General features: G+C 35.4%; 1 protein-coding gene across 2 annotated transcripts in view; it reads right to left on the minus strand.

Annotated features, from left to right (window-relative positions):
* DMD (dystrophin) overlaps positions 1-25,696 on the minus strand; it is a 1,921,557-nt gene that overhangs the window by 529,144 nt on the left and 1,366,717 nt on the right. For both annotated transcript variants that reach the window (XM_044670154.1, XM_044670155.1), the window contains exon 53: positions 17,023-17,212. In XM_044670154.1, the coding sequence (XP_044526089.1) occupies positions 17,023-17,212 (190 nt within the window). The remainder of the gene's footprint in view (positions 1-17,022; positions 17,213-25,696) is intronic.

A 25,696-nucleotide genomic window follows, 5' to 3' on the forward strand; every position in this document is an offset into this window, starting at 1 on the left:
AGGCCTAGTGCATAGCAATCACTTAGGTTAAGAAAGAAATTTCTTGTGACCAGGGGAAAATTGCAACAGATACCCTTGAATACATAAAGTGAGTTAATACAAATATGTGACTGAACTATTCCCCAGTGGATAACTGCCAAAAGAATAATAATAGCTATCAAAAGAAGAATTGTAGGCCAATAACGATCAAAGAAAAGATTCTTCCAAATCACTAATAATAACAGAAATAAAAACAAAAACAACAATAACATCTTACCTTGCACTCAATAAATTGGTAGAGATGACAACAGAATTAAATAATGTTGGAAGTGCTATGGTTAAAAAAAACAAACAAAAAAAAAACCCAGGCACATCACCTTGGTACACTAATGGTAAAGCTATGAAATGATTCAAACATTCAGGGAAACAAGTCTGAATATTACTAAAAGAGTGACTAAAATAGCTATTCCTTTTACCTTTAGATCACATTGCTAGTTATATATCCTAAAGAGGTTAAAAACAGAAAGTACCCATTAATACACAAATATTAATTTAGCATTTCTTGACCTAGCAGAGAACTGGTCCAATGTTTGTATTTTACAGATCAGAAAACCAAGGCCCAAGGAGTGCAACTGACTTTTCCAAGGTCTCACATCTAGTGCTAGAAGTAGGATTTAAAACCAGATTCTCTGAGAAGAGTCAGTGCCCTTTCTTTTTGAATTATACCATATACACAATGCCAGAACAATATAAATGCAAAGAACAAAAAAGAAAAACTGGACACTAATTATAATGACCAAGAAGCTTGGCCCTAGAGAATAGTAAGGAAAATTTTCTCCTTTTGTCTCCTTTACAAAAGTGGAACACTATGGGTGTGGAATATTGCATATGTCATCAAACTAAATTAATGTGGTAGTTGGTTTGGAAGAGTTGTTCTCCCTTTTATTTTTACTCTTTATTACAAGACATGCATCACTAAAGGAGTGATGTATTAGGAAATGAAAGTGATATAAAACCAAAATAAAGCAAAAGAATTTTAAAAGAAAAAATAAACCAGAGTGTGAATAGAACATAGATTGTCTTTGGTAACTTGGATTTCAGTTGTAGAGAGTTTCTGCAAAGGGGGAACAGCAAAGTCTAGGCTTCATTGAAGAGAGATAATTTTGAAAAATTTACACTTAAAATTTTTGTTTTCTGGGTTTATGTTCATAAACATATACTTGGTCTCTTCTCAGAAAATAAATCAACAATATCAGATTCGGTTATAACTTGATATCATTATCTAATACTAATTAATATCTTACAGGGAGCTGTGACAATCTTTTAACTCTTTCTTTTTCAATCTGCTTTTCTCTATTGGATCCTATATTTTATCTATAAATATGCCTGCTTCCTGTATCAATGAATCTGCTTTCTGCCTCACTTTCCCTAAGAACAATCACATCTTGGTTTTTTTTACCACCAAACTTATATAAGATACAGTACTTGATATTTCTATTTCCTCACTTTCTCATTTTCAAGTCCTTTAAATCTGGCTTTTAACTCCCTCGTTCTACTGAAAATCCTCTTTCAAAGGCCACTTACTCACCTGCTAAATTCCACCACAAAGGCTCTTTTTAATTCTTACCATCTTTGGCATCCTCAAAGTGTAGAACTGTTTATGACCTCAACTGACCTCAAACTCTACCTTCCTTTAGCTTCTATGATACTAAAATGCTCTGGTTCTCCTCCTATCTCTCTGATTGCTCCATTACTTCTCTTTTGACAGTTCTCTGTCTTCCAGGCCCTCAACCTAGGTATTTCCAAATCTCCATCAATAATACTATTAACGTCTAAACTGTCTTTTTTGGTCTGAGAAATGACACAATAGAAATCTTTAGGATGTTATTTAGGAATGTAAAATTGGAATGAGTCCAATGACTCAAAACATAGTCTGTATTCATGATGGTACTAAGGTCCTATATCTTCTCTTTGTCTTGTTTAAGCTGTATGGTTCCTGGAATATAGTAAACATTTAAATATGTGTTGATCAATTGTCTATATATTTTAAAAATTGATTTTAAAATAGCAGACATGGAAAGAATCATAGAAGGCAGCCTGATCAATCATAAATAACTCGTTCTTATTTTATGAATGTCCATGGCTTTAAGTTGATTTAAATATTAAATTGTTGAATTGGGAGCATAGGATTAGGGTAACAGATATGTAGCCATCTATATAAAGCAGGTGAGCTGATGTATTTAGTAGACAGAATGACTTTTTCTGCTCCTTTAAAAAATAATGCATTCTAAAAAGTGGTTGGAGGATACATAGAAATTGGAAGGGAAAAAGAATCCTTTCTGGAAGCAAAATGTTTCACTTATAATGATCTAGACTATTATAAGCTGTATCATAAAATATCACTGAATAGTGATACTACTAATATCATAGTGCTTAATAATCATCAAGTATGGCAGAAAACAAATCAAAATAACTTGTTCCTTTTTTGTTACCAGGAGACATATATCCTTTTTTCCTAGACTGATAGGACCTCCAGTGGGTAATGATTTATGTATTCTGAATTCATGGAAATCTCTTTCATAACCAGATGTAATAGGCTTCCTTTACCTCTACAGGGATTGTCTGATTTATGCATAGACCTTTGTTCAATAACCTTTCTTTAAAGATTTATGCTGTTAAACATGAACAAAATCATGAACTTTTTGACATTTTATTTTAATGTAATTTAGAAAACCATGTCAGCTACTAATGGACCTCATGCAGAATAAACATCACATGTTGATAATCTAAAATATTTTGAATGCTATTAATCTCTGACTAATGCCTGGAATGGTTTATTTTCATAAGTATAAGAGTCACAAGAGATGGGGTAATAGAAAGTTATAGTTATGTTTTATAATGATAAATTTTAAATTTTTTAAGTTTTCCTCTATTAGCATCCCCAAAATCTGATTCTCTCATTTCACATTTTCATATTATACCAATGTAATATAGGTCTTCTCTATATATTTGGTATATATCTTTATCTTCATCAGAATCTTTGCATCTTGTTGTTTAACAAGTTCCATGTTCTACCTATTCTGTCATATAGCCTAAATTTTTATCATATCCTCAAGAGAAGAAAGCTTTTGTTAGTTGCCATAACTAAAGACAGATCTACAGTAATCCCTGAACTATATAAGTATGTGTTAAGCTTTAGATGTCAGTAGAACATATTGGTGGATGTATTCAACAGATAGTAAAAAATAGACATATAGAAGTCAAAGTTAGAAATAAAGAATTTGAGGTCAAATAGATAGATTGTAACACTGAAGCCCTAAGAGGAAGTAGGATTATTAGCAGAGAGGTGATATTGAGAGAAGAGAAGGAGGCTAAGAAAAAGTCTTTGAGAATGGCTACATTAATGGGACAAGTAGCCAAAGAGTCAGTGATGGATTCATTTTAGCATACAATGTTCTAAGTGCACATTATTTTAAGGCAACTTGTGAGGCACAGAGGATATGAAGGAGAAATAAATCATATTTGCCACCCTTGATGACTGAAGAAGGAAAAAAAAGGCACTTAAGTAGAGAACCAGGAAAGACTGAATCAAGAAGGCAAAGTGGAAGGCAGTTTCTAAAATAAAGGGGTGGTCCATTGTGCTAAATGCTGTAGGAAGGTCCAAGACAATATGGAATTTAATAGTGAGGAAGAGGTTAAAGGTGCAAGAATGAAAATGTGTGATTGATAAATGTGTGATAGGGTGTTCCTAAAGCAGATGGATAAAAATAGAATCTCAGGTGTGGATGGAGTTAGCTTTGGCAAGGAAAACGGCCATTTTGTCCTCTATGATGGGAGGGACCAAGAAGAGGATTGTGAAGATACAGAAAGTTTTAAGGTGAGAACAAATAGCTCATTCATTCTTTCTGCTTTATTTTTAGATTATTTTCCATCTTTTGTCAGCATCAGAAAAGGAGAAAAGCTGCTTATCATCATCTGCACTTGGTCCTCTTCATGCTGAATAAAACAAATTCTGATCATATTTTATCATTGGCCCCATATCCCAAGTCCTTAATCATTTTTAGTGCTTTCCTTTGGACTTTCTCCAGGCAATCTAAAACTTTAAAATTGTAGGGTTCTCAAACTGGTACATAATCTATTAAAATTCTGAATATAGTAAGAAGATAACCTTGCTATTCCTGCATCCTACATTCCTACTGATGCATCCCAGTATTCTGATTGCCTTTTAAAAGCATCACTATATTAGCATAAAAGAAAAAAATGTTCCAATATTGTCTAAGAGTATAAAATAAGTTGTTCTTGGAAAACTTTTTAAGAGTTAAGAGAAAGTTTCACAAATATTTCTCTCTTCCTTTATGAAGACTTTGTTATCTGGATCCAGTGCTCGATTAGAAAGTTTTTAATAGGTTCTTTTGATATACTTCTATCTAAGTCTCACAGTTCTTGCTAGGAATCATAGTACCCGGATTCAAATCACAGTGCTATCACTTATTACCCAATGATCTTGGACAATTCCTAAAGCCCTTCTTCCTAAGTTTAATCTGTAAAATGAGAAAAATTAATTAGTTGAATTCAAAGATTCTTTTTAGCTCTACATGTATGCTCTTATTATCATAATGCAAAATATACCAACATTTTATAAAATTCTATCCTAAAGGAAATAGTGTTGATTCTCTGGGCTTTGATAGCCACATTCATATAATATATGAGTTGTACTAAATTCTCTCAAAGAATCCTTCCAACTCCTTATCAATCTACAAATCAATGTAGATCTATCTTAACTTTATTTTAATTTGATATTTTGGAAGGGAGGAAGACTATTTGGATTACATGACTTTGGAAAAACTTGTGTGGAAATTTGTTATTTAAAAAAAGTTGATATGTTGAAAGGGAGTGTCTATAATGAGTAACTATAAGGGGCCTGAAACATTTAATATGGCTAAAAGATTTAAAATGGCTAAGAGATAAAAATATTAACTTATATATTCCACATTTGTAGAATGGCTAAATAATTCATGTTAATAGTATGTTAATATTATAAAATGTGCCGCTAAAATGACAAATATAAAGTGTATAAGGACATAGGAAAAGACGTATAAGAGGTAATGCCGAGTAAAATCAGTAGACCCACAATAATGTGAACACTAATCAAAATGACAGAGAAGAAAAAGAAAAAAAAAAGCAGAAGGAGGAGGGAGATATGAGATAGAGGGAGAAGAGAGGAAAGGGTTGAAAATGGGAGGAGATGGAAAAGGAGTAGAAAGGGTCACAGAACAAAAAAACATTTGCAAATTTGTTACGTTTTTGGACTCTATTTTCTCAACAGATAGTAGACTTAAGTAAGTTTATTTTCTTTTTCTTTTGCTTGTTTATTTTGTTGTTTTTGTTTATGGCTATTAATTTCATGACATGTTATTTTTAATGAAAACTCCAAGGAAATGAATGAGTTTAAAATATTTATGCATTCTGGGGCAGTTCAGTCATCAGTGACAGAAGATAAAATAAAAATAATGTTATTGACACCTCTGTCCCACAAAAGTTTCTTTTAGGTGCTTTGCAGGCACTCAACAAAGAGATAAAATAACATGGTTAACATTATTGAAATGAAAGCAACATTTTTCTTTAAAAATAAATGTTAATTGAAACCATTCATAATACTAAATATATTGCTTAATTTTCAAAGAGAATACTCTCCTCTCTTTCATGAGAAATAACCCCATTGAAGATTCTTCTAACAAATCAGGAAAACTGACATGCCTCATTTTCTTAATTTTCCATTATAAATAAAAATAATTTTCAGTCCCTCTGATGTGCTAAGCAAATTTATCTTACCTGTTTCTTTTGATAACTTTTACCCTTTAGGATCAAGCTACCTGAAATGAGGTAAACGCAGAGTGCTGTTCTTAGAATTTAGGAAGGACTGTATTTAAATCTCTTTTAAGTATGAACATTTGTATATTACTTAAATTCTCTGAACTTCAGGCATCTCTTCAAGGAATTATGTATTAAATTAGAGATGGACAGAGGTATGCATTAAAGGAGATGGTAAGCAAACTGACAAAAGCAATGCTATCCTTGATATATGATAATAAAAGTTTAGTTAAAATGATTCTTGTCTTTTTAACCTTTCTAACCCCCTTTCTTTGTAGAGAAAACAATAACTAAAGAGTTCTTGTAATTTTCATTAATTCAGATTTCATAAATACTTCTAAATAGAAAACAAAAAATAGTTTCTATTTAGAACTGACCTTTTCAGGGAAAAAGCAGGAATTAGTTTAGGCTAAGGAAGGATCTACTGGAATCACTGTTTCATAATTCCTGATTCTTATATTTATAAGCAGCTATGACAGAAACTCTGGTGAAGAATATATGACATTATTAACTTAAAGTAATCTAGATGAGCTATTTAAAATAAACAAAATGTTTTAGTCATTATCAGTTTTAGGGTTTGGAAAACCTCAATTCAAAGCAACAGAGAGCACTTTTTGTAGATAAAAATCCTACAAATGGTATTTATATATAACATGTTACATTTGTGTGAATTAAACTAAGAAAAAATATCATAAATATAAATGAAATTGACTAACTCTTTAACATTATATATCAAATAACCCAGAAACTAGGCCTATAGCCTGGCTTCTAACTAAGCTGTGTAGGGAAAGATTAGCTCTGTGCTATTCCTGTACAATGTGACTATTAAGTGATGGAGAGAATATCAAGAATAAGAGATTGTCCACCAAGACTTTCTGACCCAGATATGAAAATCAAAGTGATATTTCCAATGAAGAATTTTGTGTGTATCATTACAAGCTAGAAGACTGAATCCAGAGTCATCTTTATCTTGTCTAGAACTCCTCTAGAGAGTCCTAACGTACATATTTAACCCACAAAGCACAAACATATTAATAGCCAATCTGTTCCTTGTGCTAATTTTGGTCTGATAATTAACACCAAGAAAACAGAGATTTTCTAATAGATAGCATTGCACCTTCTACACATGGAATCAATTGCAGATGGAGAAATTTTGAATGTTGTGGATAAATTCACTTATCTTGGTAGTATACTTTCTAGGGATTTACACAGAGAAGGTGAAGTTGGCTTACAACTTGCCAGGGTTAGCTCAGCATTTGGGAGGCTCTAAAAGAAAGTGTGGGAAAGAAGAGCATTAGAGAAGAATATTACCTCCCAAACTGAAGATCTACAGAGTTTTTGTATTGACCTTGCTATTTTAGTCCTACAACTGAACAGTATACCAGTGCCATGCCAGAAAACTAAAATGCTTCTTTGAGAATTGTCTTAGATTCTGAAAATTACCTGAGAAGATAAGGTACTAAAGACTTTTCTTGAACAGAATTGTCAGTCGTTTCCAACCTTATAGCACAGAGCACAACTCTGATGGGCCAAATTTTTCAATGTCAAACATATGTTTGCCTAAAAGGCTATTTTACTGAAAACTCACACAAGGTAAGCATTCACGTGGAGGTCTGAAGAAGTGATATGAGGATGCTCTAAAGCAGGGGTTGGCAACCTTTTTGGCCATGAGAGCCGTAAACGCCACATTTTTTAAAATATAATTTCGTGAGAGCTGTACAGTGCTCTCTGTACACACTCATGTAACAGTGCGTGCTCCTGTAACAACAGTGCCTGAAAAAAATTGACTTTATGGCTCCTGTAGAAAGAGCCATATCTGGCCCTCAAAAGAGCCAGATATGGCTTGAGAGCCACACGTTGCCAACCCCTGCTCTAAAGGTATCCCTGAAGAACTTCGGTGTCAGTTGTGAGACAAGAAGGTTGTCCACCATGAGGTGCACACAACAAAGGAGGTGCTGTGCTCTAGGAGCAAAGTAGAATTTCAGGAGCTCAAAAGAAATGTGATCTCGGCAAATTTAGAGGCATTTCCCTTCCAAATGTCCATAGGGGCTATTTGAGTGTCACCTCCAGTAGAGCATTCTGAACTTGTATTAGTCTGATCAGCCACTTTCACACAATGTTGCACAAAATGCACAGCCACTGTACGTTGATTCTGATTAAGTGATGCCATTTTGATCCTTTTCGAATGAAGGACAACAATGAATGAACAAACCCAGAGAGCACAAATATAGTGATACCCAATTTGCCCTTGCTTCCCACGTAGGTAAAAGAAAACAAATCTGTAATAAACATGAAGCTCAGCTCTTATCAACTACTAGAATAAATACAGGAGTAGAGGAATCAAAGACAGGGAACTAGATCCATTAGACAGAAGAAAGGAAAGAAAAAGAGAGTGAGTGAGAGAGAGACAGTCAGACACAGATAGAGAGACAGAGAGGGACAGAAAGAAAGATAGAGGCACAAAGATAGAATGAGACATAGAGAGATATCTACAATTACACTATTATAGAAAACTCCATTTACCAATCCAGTTAAGCATTTAATTCACAAATTATAGACTTGGAGAATTGTCTGGTGTCCTGAGAGGTTAAACAGTTTATCAAAGGACATTATACATTGCCAACATACATTAGAGGAGGAACTTAATTACAGGTCGTCTTGATTTCTAGACCAACTCTATCCATTATGGTGTGCCGCTTCTATATATACATGTATAATTTTTAAATTAGTGAACAAAATCAAAGACCCTACAGACAGTGAATGGGATCCACAACTGAACAAAAGGAAGAGAGCAACTGATTTGCAGTTGGAAATGGCAGCAGTTCTTTTAATAACCCCATAATGCTCTCTGCCACCAAAACCCATTTTTAAAAACATTTGTGCTCCTAGAGATGTTTTGAGGAATATCATAATATCCAAAGTATCAGAGTTATAAGACACCCAAAAGGTGAGCACAAATAGGTTTGAGCATATTTCCAATAATAGTGTTGATATATGAAAAGACCAAAAGGATACCATTTAGGAAATATATGATTGGGAAAGGGCATAGACCAGTCATGGAACAAGTCAATGATAGGTAGATAGTATAAATAAATTAGATGGGTATATGGAAAATGGTAAGGCTTATGGGGAGGTTTACTTCTTATTGCATAGATTACTAGTAAAGGATTTAGGGGAGATAATAGACAAGGACTATATAGGAGAAGAGTTTGTAGATTAGGTTACGTAGTTGGTGCCTTAGATGAAAATATCAACCAAAAAAGAAGGCGCTGACTTGTAAAATCCTGCAGTCTCTTTCAATATGAATAGTTTAAAGTATCATGGAAAACTACAGCCATTGTTGTCCAATAAAAAGTTTCTTTTCATCTAATCCACTAACCTCTTATATTACATTCACTGATTTGCCAACATACACTCTCTGTACTATAAGAGAAATATTACATCAAATCTAACTATGAAATTTTATTTTCTATTTACAAAAAAGTGTCATTAAATCAAACCTTGTACTTACAAAAATAAATGGATTAATGTAACACACATTGACAAGATCACAGAACAACTAAAACATACTAATGTTTAATGAATAAAATTATGTAAGTATTTTTAAATAGTGTTCTACATAGAATTAAAAAATGTAGTTATTTAGGAAAATATCACAATTTTACCCACAAGCTATAGTTTATAGATTATAACTTTTACCCCTGAAGAGCCAAGGTTGCCTAGTCTACTTTTAACTTGGTTACATTGGAATGGGAAGGAGGACAGTATGAAGGGGAGAAGGATATAATTATTAAAATAACTCCATTATCTGGAAACCAATCAATCAATACCATATATTATAACAGGTGTTATGTTGATCTTAACAGAGATGTTTGGGAAGCTGAAGAGATGGCCTGAAACTAGTGTAGTATAGAGAAGGGGTCATGGTTTTTTCAAGCTTTGGCTGAGTTCCAAAAGCAGTTAGGAGTTTGGAATCTTGAAGAAAAGAGAGTTGATTAGGGTCTCCCATGGAGGGAGGTTGTCTGATGAGCCGAGCTGCCTCCTTACCTAGCTGTAGTATTGAAATTTAGCCTAGCTTTCATATATTTACTTAAGAAATTATTATTTTGGATAAACCCTTTATATCTTCCTTCCCTAATATTATTTCCTACCTTCCCTCCCTTACCTTATATGTCTGTGGAGTTAATAAGGAGAATAATTAGAGAGGAGTTCAAATCTGTGAAGGGTTAATTGTTATTTGACAGTATTAGATATAAAGAAACTAGTCAGTCATCTTTTATTCCCTTCAGTTATCAATAGTATTTTGTAAGTTGAGTTAAAGGCTGGTCCTTACTCAGACTCCATCTCTGACTCCCTTCCTCCATCCGAGGTTCCTGAGACAACTGTTAGGGCTTTCCTTTGATCCACTTTCCTGACAAATCATCCTTTCAAGATAATAAACCCTTTTGTGTTTCAACAGACCTATTAGTATAATTTGTTTGTTAATTATTAAGAGAAGGAAGAAGAGGGAAAGAACCAACATACTCTAGGCTTGAAGGGAAGCAGGGGTATCCATTTTGGAGGAAGGTGTAACTTCAAAACAAGTCCCTTCCTGTGAAATTAACTAAGCCTGTTGTTAATTTCAGTATAGTCTATTTCCCTTTGCCTGTATTTGAGTCTAAGTTCCAGTCTGTAAAGCCTGCTGTTTTGTCTGTTTAGTTTAATTTCTCCTCTCCCTGAAGAGCTGTTTCCCTTTTATGTTATACTCCTGACTTCAGTCCTATTATATCCTGAATCTCCTTAATCCCAGCCTACCTGTAACCTAGATTACTCACTTAGCAAGTCTCTGACAACCTCCTTCCAAAATTCCCTTATCCCAAACACCTTTCCTCAAATTATCCCCATTTCACTAGAAACCTGCAGGACTCACTCCTCCTCAACACATAGGCTTGAGTGAGTAGGGAGGGATAGGTACTCCTTATTCTCACCCCTCCCACCAAGCAGTTGGAAATCAGTTGGAAATGGAGGCAGGACTGATGTCTTCTGGCAAGACTCAGCAAGGCAAATCTCTAATGATGTTCACTTTCTCAATTTATATTCCCCACAGGTTTGACTGAGGGACAATAGGAGAAGCTTAATGTCTTGTTGTTATCAGGGACAGACAAATCTAACTTGCATGGGCCAGACAGCTGAAGGAAACTTAGCTGAAGTTGGATGTAAGTATTCCCAGAATAATAAACAGGCACTGCTCCCAAAAGATGAAGTTTTTACCGATAAAAGAGGAAGGGAAGGCAGGGAAGGGCTTTTAAGGATTTTCAAGGATTTCAAGATCTGGGAAGGCCTGAATTGTTATGTAGAAACTGCCCCTCCCCCCCAGGTGGAAGTGGCAGACTTTTAGCTAGCTTGCCCTCAAGCCTGTAATTATCACTTCTAATATCTAAAATAACTAAATAATAATTGTGCTGTTGCTAGAAAGGTCTAGTTCAGATAAATAAGCAAACAACTGAGCAGAACCAAGATGATTCTTGCCCCAGATGGCCTCCAAAGCAATCCCAAAACCGGGAACAGCAAGCAGAGTGACCTGCTCACTTCAACCCCTAGGAATCAACTGTTTAACTGCTTTAAATTGTTCCCTCACCCAGAGTTCTGGGGGGGGGGTGGTGAGTAACCCCTCGAATTCTGGGTGAGCCTTGACCCTGTATCTTGCAGGAATTCCACCCCACCATTTTCCATGTTGCACAGGTAAGTGTTTTTGCATATATATGCTAATCTCTGCTAATCTAATACAAATTTATTTCCCTAAATCTTATATTTTATGATAGGAAACCAATATGACAATATACTTATATTTATAACTCTAATCAAGTCCCTCCCAAAAGTGTAAAAAATTATTACTCTGGAAACAGACAATTCAAAAGATGAAAATCCCTTCATTTATAAGTCATACTTTGCTGCTGTGGTTATTTGCCATGGTTCCTACATAGATCTCAATTACAGAGTCAGTTAGCATAGCAGATAAACGATAATAAGTGAGAAAGTTGTTCTAGATAAACCAACATTTAATATGGCAAACAAAAGCATTGACAGAAGAGCAGTCTTAAAGTTTGATAATGGTCCATTCCTTCCAGGGAGAGTACCTTGAATATTTTAGTACCCTTCCCAGTAGTTTCTAAGGTGCTATTGCCATTCCCTTGAAGGTTAACATCTGTCTAACTCCTTATTTATCTTGTACTTATTGATTTATATACGTTGTGTCTCCATCAGAATGCTAATTCCTTAGGGAATAGGGACTGCTTTAACATTTTATTCCCAGAACTTAGCATAAATACAGATAAAATGTGATTATATTTGTAAAATCCTTAGCATAGTGGCTGGCACTATTAAATGCAAAGCATTTAATACAAGCTTGTTCCCTTTCCTTTCTCCCTTTAATACATGATAAGAGCCTGTCTTGTGAAAATCACTTAATAGACATTTAATAAATAATAAGTGATTGAATTTGTTTTCAACATAATATATATCATCACATTATGAAGAAGAGCATTCTGATTGTGTTTTAACATTCTAAAATATTAAAATTGTCAGATTATGGAGGAGTCTCATTTATGAAATGTGTGATAGTTTCATAAAAAATATTCCTCTAAAATTATCTTTTACTTTAGTGGGCAAAGTAAACATTATTTCCTCTAATCCACGAAGAAACTTCTAATGGCTTCTCTTGTGACATGTTAATTCTCTTCAAAAGAAGACATTCAATAATAAGATATGTTGGTAGCACTCCTAAAGTATAAGATTTTTCTGGAGGATTAAGTTGATAAACAGTGATGGGCAGATAGCCTTGTGAATAGCTTTGATTCAATATAGAGAGAGGCAATCTGGCATAAAGTCAGGAGTTATAAAAAGTAAAAAAAAAAGTTATTGCTTTTGGGGAGAAAGGTATGTACAGATCTATTAAGAATAAGGCAATAAAACAGTAGATGCTGTGGTTATGCATAATAAAAAAAAGCCATAATCAGGAATTCTTGCACTGCTAGTAAGTTGTGTATGTTTGTGGTGGGGATGAGTATGGTACTGGCCTATTAAAATACAGCTACTTCTTTATTTTTTTTTTAAATTTGAAACATTTTATTTAATTAATTGATTTAGAATATTTTTCCATGGTTACCTGGATTCATGTTCTTTCCTTCCCCTCCTCCCACCCCACTCCCACAGCCAATGAGCAATTCCACTGAGTTTTACATGTGTCATAGATCAAGATCTATTTCCATATTATTGATAAATGCATTAGGGTTGATCGTTTAGTGTCTACATCCCCAATCCTATCCACATAGATCCATATGATCAAGCAGTTGTTTTTCTTTTGTGTTTCTGCTCCCACAGTTCTTTCTCTGGATGTGAATAGTGTTCTTTCTCATAAGACCATCAGAATTGTTCTGGGTCATTGCATTGCTGCTAGTAGGAAAGTCCATTACAAACAGTTGTGCCACAGTGTATCCGTCTGTGTATAAGGTTCTCCTGGTTTTGCTCTTTTCACTCTGCATCAATTCCTGGAGGTCTTTCCAGTTCACATGAAATTCCTCCAGTTTATTATTCCTTTGAGCACAGTAGTATTCCATCACCAACAGATAACACAATTTGTTCACCCATTCCCCAATAGAAGGGCATCCCCTCATTTTCTAATTTTTTGCCACCACAAAGAGCGGAGCTATAAATATTTTTGTAGTACAGTTACTTCTTGTATGAAACCAGACTGCCAGAGGGCAGGAATGGAGAATAGAAAAGCCTCAAAGCCTGATTGTGAATTTATTGGGGAGGGATTTTTACTTGAGGAGAGTAACAAGAAAGTCCATGCATAACAGGAACAAGGACAAATGGGCTGAAAGAAGGAGACTTAGGTGCTGGACATTGTTGGCAGAGGGATTATATGAAAGTGATACTGGGGAATAAGGAGTGTGCTATTTCCTCATTCTGACTCTGGGTCAAGGGTGTGTGAAAAAAGAAGCAGCAGGATTTCAAGAGAAATTCAAGTTTTATTGAGCATCAGAAAATGAAAGGAATGTGAGAATATAGATATAAATCTGGAAGAGACCTTAGAAGTCTAGTCTCCTCATTTTACAGATGAGGTAACACAGACACAGGATCTGAATCCAGGCCCTCTAACTATAAATCCAATAGTCTTTCCATTTCACCTCAAAAAAAAAAAAAAAAAAAAAAAGAAGAGTCAAGAGGATGCTGGGGCCCTGGAGGGCACACTCAGGGCATGGAAGGGTACCATTCTGGCTGCTATGCGACTTGTGTTGAGATTACTCTAGGGAGGAATTCTATTCCACTCTGTTGGAATGATGACTTGGGGAAAGACTATGACAGTCAAAGGCTTGAGAAATGGCAGAGGAAGTGGTCTGATTGCACAGTTAAGTCTAGGGAAAAGGAAGAAGTTCTCTGCCCAACTCTCCCTGCCTCCACACATACCAGAGAGAAAAATTATACCCTGTAGGACATTGGCATTTAGGGTAAAGATTAAGCCAGCTCTACTAATGCATCTTTTTAATAAACAAGAATCACTGCTCTCACCTTATAAGCCAAATTGATGAATATGTATACATCCTTTGAATATTGTGTTATTGCAAAAGGGAGGCATTACAATTGATCTGAGAGAGCACGAAAGCAGCAATCTCTGCCAATAGCCTTGATTACCCTTGCTTTCACGCTGAAGCTGCCTATAGGCATTAAATATAAGCTTGAGGACCCAGAACCCTTGGGGCAATGTTCCAAAATCATTGCAGAGCTAATTGTGTAATCGGAAATAAAGTAAGAAAAATCAAATGAGACCTCTGTGGAAAAGCAGAAAAGATCTATGTATTCAGTGTTCTTAAATAGCTTGCCCTGTGGACCTGCTTTTTGATTCTTCAGTTATGTATGTCTCCCTGGGGAAGTCTTCTGCACCAAGCTGTCCTGAAAGCATTCCTGAGATTCTTGGCACATACGGGCTGAAGGGGCTTGGGGGATGATGACTCACAGGTTAATGACAGCTGCATCCTTAACAAAACCTACTGAGAACTTCCCTCTTACCTGCTGGGGAAGCCTGTGAGCAGGGACATGATGCGTCAAAGGTCATGAGAACCACATATGTTGTAGATGACATCCCTTATGAGTATAGTATTTACTTTATTATATTCTGGGGTAAGATATAATCATCTATAGATTAGACTGTAAACTTGTCAAAGTCAGGGATCATTATTTTTCATCACCAAATGGTGATGGATGCACATATTAAGTATTCAATAAGGATGTGTTGAAATTTGGAAAACAGTACTATGAAAATCCTCCATTTTCAGTCTATGCCTCCGCAAAGGCCACCCCAAGTCTGATATGCACACCTTCTTCACTCACCCTCCTAGCTTCCCTCTTTCCTGACAAAATTTAACAGCTTCTAGATGAAGTCTTTCCTATTTCTACTTTTACCTATATACCTACACTAAGATACATGCTGCATTTCTTGATAGAATATAAATTCTTTGAGCCCAGAGCCTATTTCAGTTCATTAACTACATCCCCAGGGCCTCACAGTGTCTGATACATGGTAGTTCTTATTAAATACTTAAGAATTTATTAATAAAGGCCCCAAAAGTTGTTTCTTTGAATAAATTCTTGATTACAGACTATTTTCTTGTCATTGAGCTTTTTCTCCTTAATGATGACTACTAGGGAAAAAATAATCATGTTAATAACAAGCATTTATTAAGCGCTTACCATGTTATCAGGCACTGCTAGACACAAGAGGTTATAATTTTTTTTAAAAGGAACAATCTTTACTCTCAAGGAGTTTTAATTTTAACAGGGAATTTCGATTTTAGTATAATAATTGACAAGCTTTCTTCTAAAGACTAAATGAATTATAGCAGTGTATTTTCCAGCTGTTCATCTAAGAGCTGTCAAAAATTGACATTTGGAATGTTTTAAACTTCCTTCACTTCAAGGAATTAGATTTTTACTATTTAAAGACAGCTACTTAAGAAACAAAACAATATGCTTCAGTAGAATATACATTTTTTAAGCAATTGTTTCCAGAACAATACAATTGAATATAGGGGTAATTTGGACATCATGATGAGCTCAGGAAGATATTATCTCATATGAGTTGCCTTTTTTCTGATCCTCACTCAACAATATATCAGGTTGTTTATAATTCCTTATAAAAAAGCTTCCTAGACATTTGACAATATAAAATGAAATAGTATGTAAATTGGCTTTCAAAAAGATTTAAAGCAAATATGGATGATCACTTGACCTAAAATAAGAATGAAAACATTTCCCCCCATAAGTAAGTGGTTCTAAAATTTGAGACTTTTGTAATTTTAAGCAGAAGTGGCTAAGTGCTCTTAATGTGAGGGTAAGAGACCACAAATATAATATGTTGTAAGGAACTTCCCATCATTTGCTGAATCACAAAAGACTATGCCAAATGCTCACACCAATTTACTGTGCCAATATAAAATATAAAAGTCATGTTTTGTGAACAAAAGAAATGAGTGCTTCATTAAAATAGTATCCCCTTGGTGGAATATGATTTCAACCAAAATTCTATTCTGAATGCAAATACAGAACTTTATAGACATCATTTTTGTTTCTAGGGAAAACAAATGTCAGAAAATTGTATGATCATTAACTATGACAAATTTAGCCATCTCGTTTGTATTTGCACAAATCATGTTAGGAAGAAAGCCACAGCCAGATTAGCATTAAAAATATATTTGAAAGTAATGAAGGGAAACTGTTTCAGTTAGAAATACTAAATAAAACAGACAATTTATACAGAGACTCTCCCCCCAAAATTAAATAAACACTAAAAGATCACTGCCCTTTCATTTGAATAATCCCAATGCTAGTTTTAGATCAGCAAAGTTTCCCTTTAAGAAAAGCTACTGCTTATTTGCATCTCACATACAAATCTCTTTCCTTTCCTGAATTTAGCCTTCCCTGGAAGGCCAGGATATTGAGAGAAATTGCTAGAAGTCCTTCAGTGAATGACATTTATATTTTGGTGGTAAAAATTCCCAAAGCAACCATCAAAGATACCAAAGCATACGACATCTGTTTCATTATACCCTAAGAATGTCCAATTGTACCACAAAGGCTAAAAGTAATTGCTCCCTCAGATTCTTGAGAGCTTTAATTTGGAAGCTCTTGACTTACCTGCCACTGTTTCATGAGCTCTCGAACTCCCTTGGTGTCCTCCAGTATTCTCTCCTTGTGGGTGGCATCCTGCAGGACATTGGCTGTAGTCTCTGCCTCAGTGAGCCAGGCAAGGAACTTTTCCAGATCCAGAGGGAACTGTTGTAGCAGCCGATGGGCTGCTTCCAGAGCAGCTTCTCTCTCATTAACCCTGTACAAGAGCAATTAAATGACTAGCATCAGAAAAGTTTAATGAATTAACTTCATTAACAAAAAAGAATGAGAAAAAAGATAGGAAAGAGATGCAAAACAAATTCATATATATATATTTATTTATACATATATATACACACACACATAAATATATATGTATATGTATGATTTAGTCCACATAAGGGTCTAAGAGGGAAGTATAGGTTAATATCTTTGATTAAGAAAAGCAATAAATAAGCAATTATAAAATGCTCACTTATGTGCCAAGTACTGGGGCTTAAAAAAAACCCTTGACTCTCAAGAAGCTTACATTCTAACATGAAATGATACATATTCTTGAGAACAAAGAAAATATCTCACTGAAATTTTTGAATAGTACATATACCAAAATGAACTTTTATATTTTCAGTGATTTCAATTCAATTCATTTATGTGGGTCCAAATTGTAATCATAATCAAGTCATTTATTTATCTTTTTTGGGTTTCAGTTTCTTCATACTGTATACTGAAGGGGTTTGTACTAGATTTTGTTGTTAAGTTATTCAGTTGTGTCCAACTCTTTGTCATACCATGGACCATAGCAGATGAGGCCTTTCTATCCTTTTCTATCTTCCAAAAGTCTGTCCAAGTTAGACTAAGTAATAAATAGCAATTTAAATAGCATTTTTTCAATATTTGAAATTGTACACACACACACACACACACACACACTACATTGAGGCTACATTGGAGCCTCATGGCCATCCTCTGAGGTACAAATATATTATTATCCTCATTTTATAGATGAGGAAATAGAGAGAATGGAAAAAAATCAGATAGATTGCTAATGTCAGACAAGTTGTAAATAGAAGACTCAAGATTTGAACCCAACTCTCTCTGACTCCAAATCTGGTGTTCTATCTACTATGCCATACTTATCTCTCATGTTCTCTGAGATCTCATTCTGTTAGAATCCCACAATTATACAAATTTATTTTTTCTTCCAATATCTGCTCTCTAGTTATAATTTTCAAAAAAGTTATTGTTTTCAACTTTTTCTCTTTCCTTGCTTCCCACAAATTAGTTGTAAGATTCAACCCAGTTATGAAAGCAGGCCTATTCAACTAGAAAAATATTAATTGCTCATGGATAGGCTCAGCCAAAATAATAAAAATGACAATCCTACCTAAATTAATTTACCTATTCAAGTATCATGCCAATCAAACTACCCAAAATTATTTCCTAGAACAAGAAAAAATTACAACAAAATTCATCTGGAAGAACAAAATGTCAAGAATATTAAGTGAGGGGGCAGCTGGGTAGCTCAGTGGAGTGAGAGTCAGGCCTAGAGACGGGAGGTCCTAGGTTCAAACCTGGCCTCAGCCACTTCCCAGTTGTGTGACCCTGGGCAGGTCACTTGATCCCCATTGCCCACCCTTACCAATCTTCCACCTATGAGACAATACACCGAAGTACAAGGGTTAAAAAAAAAAAGAATATTAAGTGAATTAAAGGGGGAAAAATGAAGTAAGGTAGCCTAGCAACAATATATCTCAAACCATTCATAAAATTCCATGGATCTCAGGGGATCCATGGAATAGGTTAGGAAATTAACACACAATAGTTAATGGCCATAGTAACTTAGTGTTCAATAAACCAAAAGATCTAAGCTGTTGGGGAAACAAATCATTATTTGACAAAAGTGTCAGAAAAACTGGAATACAGTATGGAAGAAATTAGATCTAGATCAACATCTACCATACACCAAGATAAAGTCAAAAGAGATTCTTGATCTTGAAATAAAGAGAGACGCCATAAATAAATTAGGAGAACATGGAAAAGTTTGCTTCAGACTTATGGATAAGGGAAGAATTTATGACCAAACAAACACAGAGAACACTGCAAAAAATGAAATGGATACTTTTTATTGCATTAAATCAAAAAGTTCTGTATAGACAAAACGAATGCAACCAAGATCAGAAGGCACAAAAGATAATTCTTGGTTCTCTTTGTCTAGTCTGAGTTTAAATTTATAAAAAGGGAATCCTTTATTCTCTTTGCCTAGTTGTAGTTAACACTTTAGTTAACAATAACTTAAGTACCCCTACTTAGTACCTTACTAGATTGTGAAGACAAGATTAACTCTCCTTTGTCTACCTTTTGATTGAATCAACACAAGCTTGAACTAGGTGGAGGAACTCACAAACCACTTAGAGAATTCACAGCCTTAGAAACTCAATCAGCCAGGAAACTGTGAACTCTTTTGATGAGAATTCACACCTCCAGAAAGTGACAAGTGGATCCCACAGACACTGCCCCGGCAGTGTTGGGCAATTTGGAAGCTGTGATTGGCTCTTGTGAAGAGGAGAAGGGACATGAAGCCACTATAAAAGGTCCTGAATTTCTGGGAAGAGGAGTTTGGCTTCAAGAAGAAAGTCAGCTTAAGGAAGAAGTTGACTTCAGGAGTCACCTTCAGCTCAAGTCATCATTTTAACCTGCCTCTTGGAGGGAACTTGGGTGAATGGATAGCTGGCTTTCCCTTCCTGTCTTCTGGAGAGAGTTTAATTTTGGCTAAAGTCAACAAGTCCTAGCTGAGTGGAGCACCAAGCAATATTAGATAGGCTAATGTCTTCTCTACTCTTTTGTATTTCTCTACTTTCACGCTTTTCACCTCTTTTGTAAATAAGAGCTATTAAAGGTCATTTCAATTTTGAGCAATAATACTTTGAATTGATGATTACTATTATTATTAATAATTTTCATATATTTTAGTCAAACCATTAAAATTTAATTACTACAAAGGGAAACAACATATGTATGTGTGTGTGTGGGGGGGGATGATTTTAAAACCAAATGTCTCTGACAAAGACATCATTTTTCAAAAATGTAGAGAAATTAGCCAAATTTATAAGAATACAAAGCATTTCCCAAATGATAAATATTTGAGGATATGAAAAGGCAATTCTAAGATAAAGAAATTAAAATTATCTATAGTCATATCAGAAAATGCTTCAAATAATTATTGATTAAATGCAAGTTAAAATGAATCTGAGATACCACCTCATACCTATCAGTGTGGCTAATGTGACTAAAAAGGAAAATTATAAGTGTTGGAGGAGACATGAGAAATTGGGATGCTAATACAGCATTGGTAGAACTGTGAAATGATATAACCATTCTGTAAAGCAATATGGAACCACATCCAAAGGACCACAAAACTATGCATACCCTTTGACCCAGGATTACCACTACTGGCTCTGTATCCCAAAGAGCTCATGGATGAGGGGAAAAGACCTACTTGTACCAAAATATTTTTAACAGCTCTTTTTGTATTGGCAAAGAATTTGAAATTGAGAGAGTATCTATCCATTTTGGAATGGTTGAACCAGCAGTGTTATATGGTTGTAATGGAAAACTATTGTACCATATGAAATGATAAACAATATAAGTTAAGAAAAATGTGGGAAGATGTACATGAACTGATGCAAAGTGAAGTGAGCAAAACCAGGTGGACAATGTATATGGTACTGGAAATACTATATGATAATCAACTGTGAGGGACTAAATTCTTATCAACAAAACAAAGGTCCAAGATAACCCAAAGGGATTTATGATAAAAAACAAAACATAACAAGTAAAATCCCCTGCTATCCACAGTCAATGAAGGAACTATTGAAATGTGACGGCAAATCAAAGCATGCTATCCTTCACATTATTTTCTTCATGAGTTTTTTATTGTATATGTGACACATGTCTTTGGTCATGATATGGCTAATATGGAAATATGTATTTCATGAAATCACTGATATAACCTATTGCCCTGGAGAGGAGGTGGGAGAAGGGAGGGAAAGTGGGAGGGTAAGAATCTAAATTACAAAATGTCAGAAAACAATTTTCAAAAATTGTTTCATTATGTAATTGAAAAAAGCCCAAATTCAATAAAAAATCAAATTCAACCTAGTTTACTTCTAGTATGTCTCTCATCTTTATTCTTTATTTTCTAGAGGGTACAGTGGCTATGGCATTGGACTTGTAGCCAGAAAGAATGAGTACAATCCAGCTTCAGATACTTACTAGCTGGGTGATCCTGGGCAAGACACAGAAAATCTATCTCCCTGAGTTTCTTTGCCTGTAAAATGAGGATAATTATAGTATCTATCTACCAGAGTTGTTCCAAGAAGAAAATGAGATAATACGTGTAATGCACTTTGCAAATGGCATAATTATTATGGTTAATATTATTATTTATTATTATTCCTAACCCAACAGCTAGGCATACTTCCCATACTTCCTTATCACTTGCTTTGACTATTGAAAACTTTATTATTTTCCTCCAACTCTGTTTTTCAATTCATCCTTCATATCATTGCCAGAATCTTTTAAGCTCTCCTTATTAACAACTGACTAAATTCAAATTCCTTAGTATAACACTTAAGGGTCTTCAATATTGTTGCTGTTCAGTCTTGTCAAGTTGTTTCTGACTCTTCATGACCCCATTTAGGTTTGGTTTTTTTCAAAGATATTAGAGGAGTTTTGCTGACTCCAGACCCAGCACTTCATCCACTGTGCCTTCTCAATTCCATGTAGTCTACACAGCATTAATCTCTTGCATGTAGTTGTATGTTCTAATCAAAGTTTCATTGACTATACATGGTTGAAGCCACTTGTTCTTCCATCTCTGTGCCTTTATTTATGAAACTCCATATGTCTGGAATCAGTCATTCAATTAAGTATCTGTTAAGCCCCTACTGTGTATTATGTCCTTTTTTAGGGTATGGGAAACACAAAAAAAGAAGAGTCCTTCTGTTGAAGGAATTTATATTCTCTGGAGAATGGGAAGTGGGAGGTATATACACATATATGCACCAATTAAAATCGAATTTATCCTCTAAGCTCCAGTTCAAACGTTAACATGTCCATGAAGCCTGCCTTGATTGCTGCTTGGATTTTACTGGGTATTTGATTTGTACCAGTATATTAATTATGTATTAATTGCCATTATAGTTTTTGAGCTTTTTCTGATTTTGAACTTATAACTCACGCAGCAAATAACATAACATTCTGCACATACTTATTATTGTTTAATAAGTGTCTAAGATGAATTCAGTAAGCAATTATTAAGTATCAATTTTGTGCAATGAACAATGATTACCAGTTCTTATCACTTCTCTTTTGAAGATTTATTCATTTTCAGGTACCTCCAAAGTTTACTGTCATCAAACAAGTGAATCTTTGAATGTAAAAAGTAGCATTCCTCCTATGGTATTCTTTATCTGAGATACATTGGAGATTCCTTTACCAGCAAGTAGATGCCAAGATGCGATCAGGAAAAGAATGCCAAAGATAGAGACATAGAGACACAGATGAACTAAGAATAGTCTTGGGAGAAAATGAAACTAGGGAACTTAGAGTGAAAACCAGGCCTGCGAGAGCTAAAGATAAAAAAAAAAAAGAAGCACAGGAATGAGCAAGGGAAAGCATTAAAAAAAAAAGAGGGCTGTAGGAAGGAAGAATTTGACACATATAACAGCTTAAGCTGCACATCTCATCATCACACATCCATGAAACCAGGGACATTTTATATGGAAAAATAATTTTCATTCTTTAGCAAAAGAATACAAAATTATTCCAAAATGAAACCACAATTTAAAGAATAGGCACATTGTCTATGGATATTTTTACATAGTTATTATATATGTATACATTTGTGCTTGGTAAAGCATTGAAATAATAACAGCTTGAGAGAAAAGAATGCCTTAGGCAGAAACAGTTCTATTTGAAAACATTCAGGTATTTTTCCCTTGGTATGTGGAAATCAGTACTCAATTTACATGGCTTATTTGCCTCCTACCAATACACAGATACTTTCTGCGATTATAAATGAGCTAAGATTAATTTTTAAAATTGAACCCCTGAATATGACACGCATTGCTCATTAAGACACGATTTTCAATAATTATGCAAAACTGCAATTTATTTCAGTAGCATCTTTATCATGGGTTGTGCATATTAGGCAATAAACAACTCCTGTAGAGCCCCAGGCAGCAGGGCACAAGACTGAGCCATTTATTCATCACTGGTGAAGTTTTTGCTGAGCTGGCACTCTTTGGCACTGTAGTTATTGCTATCATACTAGATAAAAACCTCTGTGCATTAACTGATGACAGATAGAACAGGATTATGAAGATACAGCTACTGAAGAAATGAGTACTGCACCTAAACTATTTATCAGCTCCCAAATAAACTTATCTGAACTCAATTTAATTGAACAACAGTCCATCAGGGTTTTGATTGGTCAAAGAAGTTAAAATTCACAGAGTTCCAGAGCTAATTGTCATTGATGAAGAAACTTGGTGCATTGGGCTATGCAGATTTCAGTTCACCTTTTCATATAGAAAGAACTAGAAAAACGGTCCCTTCCTTAAAGGCCTTTCAATGACAATGCATGTCTTACTTGATTATTCTGCTATAAACAAGATTTCTAGGATGTGTAGTCCAAAGACCCAGTCAATTCTTTATCCATTCTTACCACTATATTTCAGCTTGATCTAAATATTTTTGCTCAATTTGTCATATTACAGATGACAAACAAAAAATTGCATCCTGACATATTCTCCAATATATCCCAAAGTCACTCAAAATGAAATGGAAGCTGGAAAGATGATTCCATGAAAGACAGGACAGAATAATAGACCTAGGAAAGGTAGGGGATTAGGAAATTTATACTTTTATCTCCAACTTCATCACAAGGATGATGTGACCTTGAGGCATCTTAGTTTTTCAATCTGTAAACTCAGAACTCCATTTACCCTTAGCATCCAAAGGGATTAACTAGTAGATAACTTTCCAACACTTATTTGTTAAACAGGATGTACATAAATCATAGGAAAAGGTTCCTCTGAGACAATGGGATTTTCAGTCAAGTCCTACCAGTGAGTTAATTACCTTGTAAATTGGGCCCTTAGGGAAAAACAGGAACTTTCTTGGGTCAGTAGGGCACCATTTTCTTAAATGGTACCCTTGTGGTCTGAAATACATTGAGAATATAAGGCTTAATATTTTCTAAGCAATCTAGATCATCTCTACCCCCCAATCCCAAGAGCAGTAGCAAGTCACTACAAAGCAGAGTGTTTAAATTTTCCATTGTCATTGAAAAGAATTTTATTTTTTTTGCTTTCTGTGGGAATTTTGAGAGCATTCCTCTTTCCTGGATATCAATCAGAGCGTGAATTAAGAGGATACTGATTCATATACTCTTATAGTAGGTAATTGAGCTTAATACTTATTTAACAAGAATAATTCATGAAAATAAGAATTTACCCTACGTGAACTCTTTTTCATTCCAGCTCTGCTTCCCCCCCCCTTCCTGATAGGAGCCCAACTATCAGTGACCTTGGAAGAACCCTGGGGTATTTCATGGGACCTTTTATTTTTGAGGTCCAAGTTCTTTCACCAAGGTCTCTTCCCATTCCTTGCCAGCAACTTAATTCATCTTTAAAATTTTATTGGCTGGAGTCTTTTGAACAGTTTACCCAGGGCACATTTTGTGGTTCCTGCTTCACACAGCAAAACTGTTAGTTACATCTCTAGTATCAATGCATGTATATATAATCTCTAAATTTAATTATGCCAGGCACAGATTATGAATAAGTAAAGGGCTTTTTCATTTCCATATTTGTGCATGCAAAATAGCTCTTAATGCATTTCTTAATTTCCTATTTCCCTTATCGATATGGTTTGAAATGGTTTTACTAAAATATAAATGTAAAAATAAAAAAAGAAAAATTTTAAAATATTGAAGAAGAGTTCCGGTTAAGATGGAGGCAGAGTAAGGAGCAGCTGCTCGATCTCTCCTGACCGAACCACACAGGACCCCTCAAGGGGAAATAAAAACGAGTCCAGAGGAAGGAAGGAACCCCACAACAGGATGCAGCATTGAAGGTACGCAGAATCGGGGCATTTCCACACTTTAAAGGGGTGAAGCAGTTTACACTAAAACACGAGAGGAAGAAGCCCCTCCCCCACCCCCCCACACAGCACAAGCCGGTAAACAGGACTGGGGCAACCAGAAAATCACTGGCAGCCCCTGAGCCCGTACCTGTGCGCTGCAAGACGAGGGACCCCAAGTGGCTGGGAATCTCCCTGAGCGCCCACGTGGGTGAAGGCACCGCCTCCAGCCGGGACAAAGGCCCCTAAAACTCGGCCTTTCCCAAGCTCTGAAGGCATCGCCTCAGGTGCGAATAAAGATCTCCAGCCCACGGACTTTCACTACCTTCTGCGGGGGGTGAAGGCAGGGCCCTAAGAGCAGCAGCGCAGGCAAAAGGCAGTGCCCTAGGCTTGAATAACGATCTCCAGCCCAGGCTTGGACCTCCAGTGAGGAACCTGTGCAGACCTTAGCGCGGCTGTGGAAGCAGCCCCAAAGAGTGCTGAAGGAACCTCGGGCAGAGGGGCACACCGGGAACTACCAGGAGGCCTGACCCCGAGGACAAGGAGACCGGAGCCC

The sequence above is a fragment of the Gracilinanus agilis genome, chromosome 3 (assembly GCF_016433145.1).
Source record: "Gracilinanus agilis isolate LMUSP501 chromosome 3, AgileGrace, whole genome shotgun sequence".
Lineage (NCBI taxonomy): Eukaryota > Metazoa > Chordata > Mammalia > Didelphimorphia > Didelphidae > Gracilinanus > Gracilinanus agilis.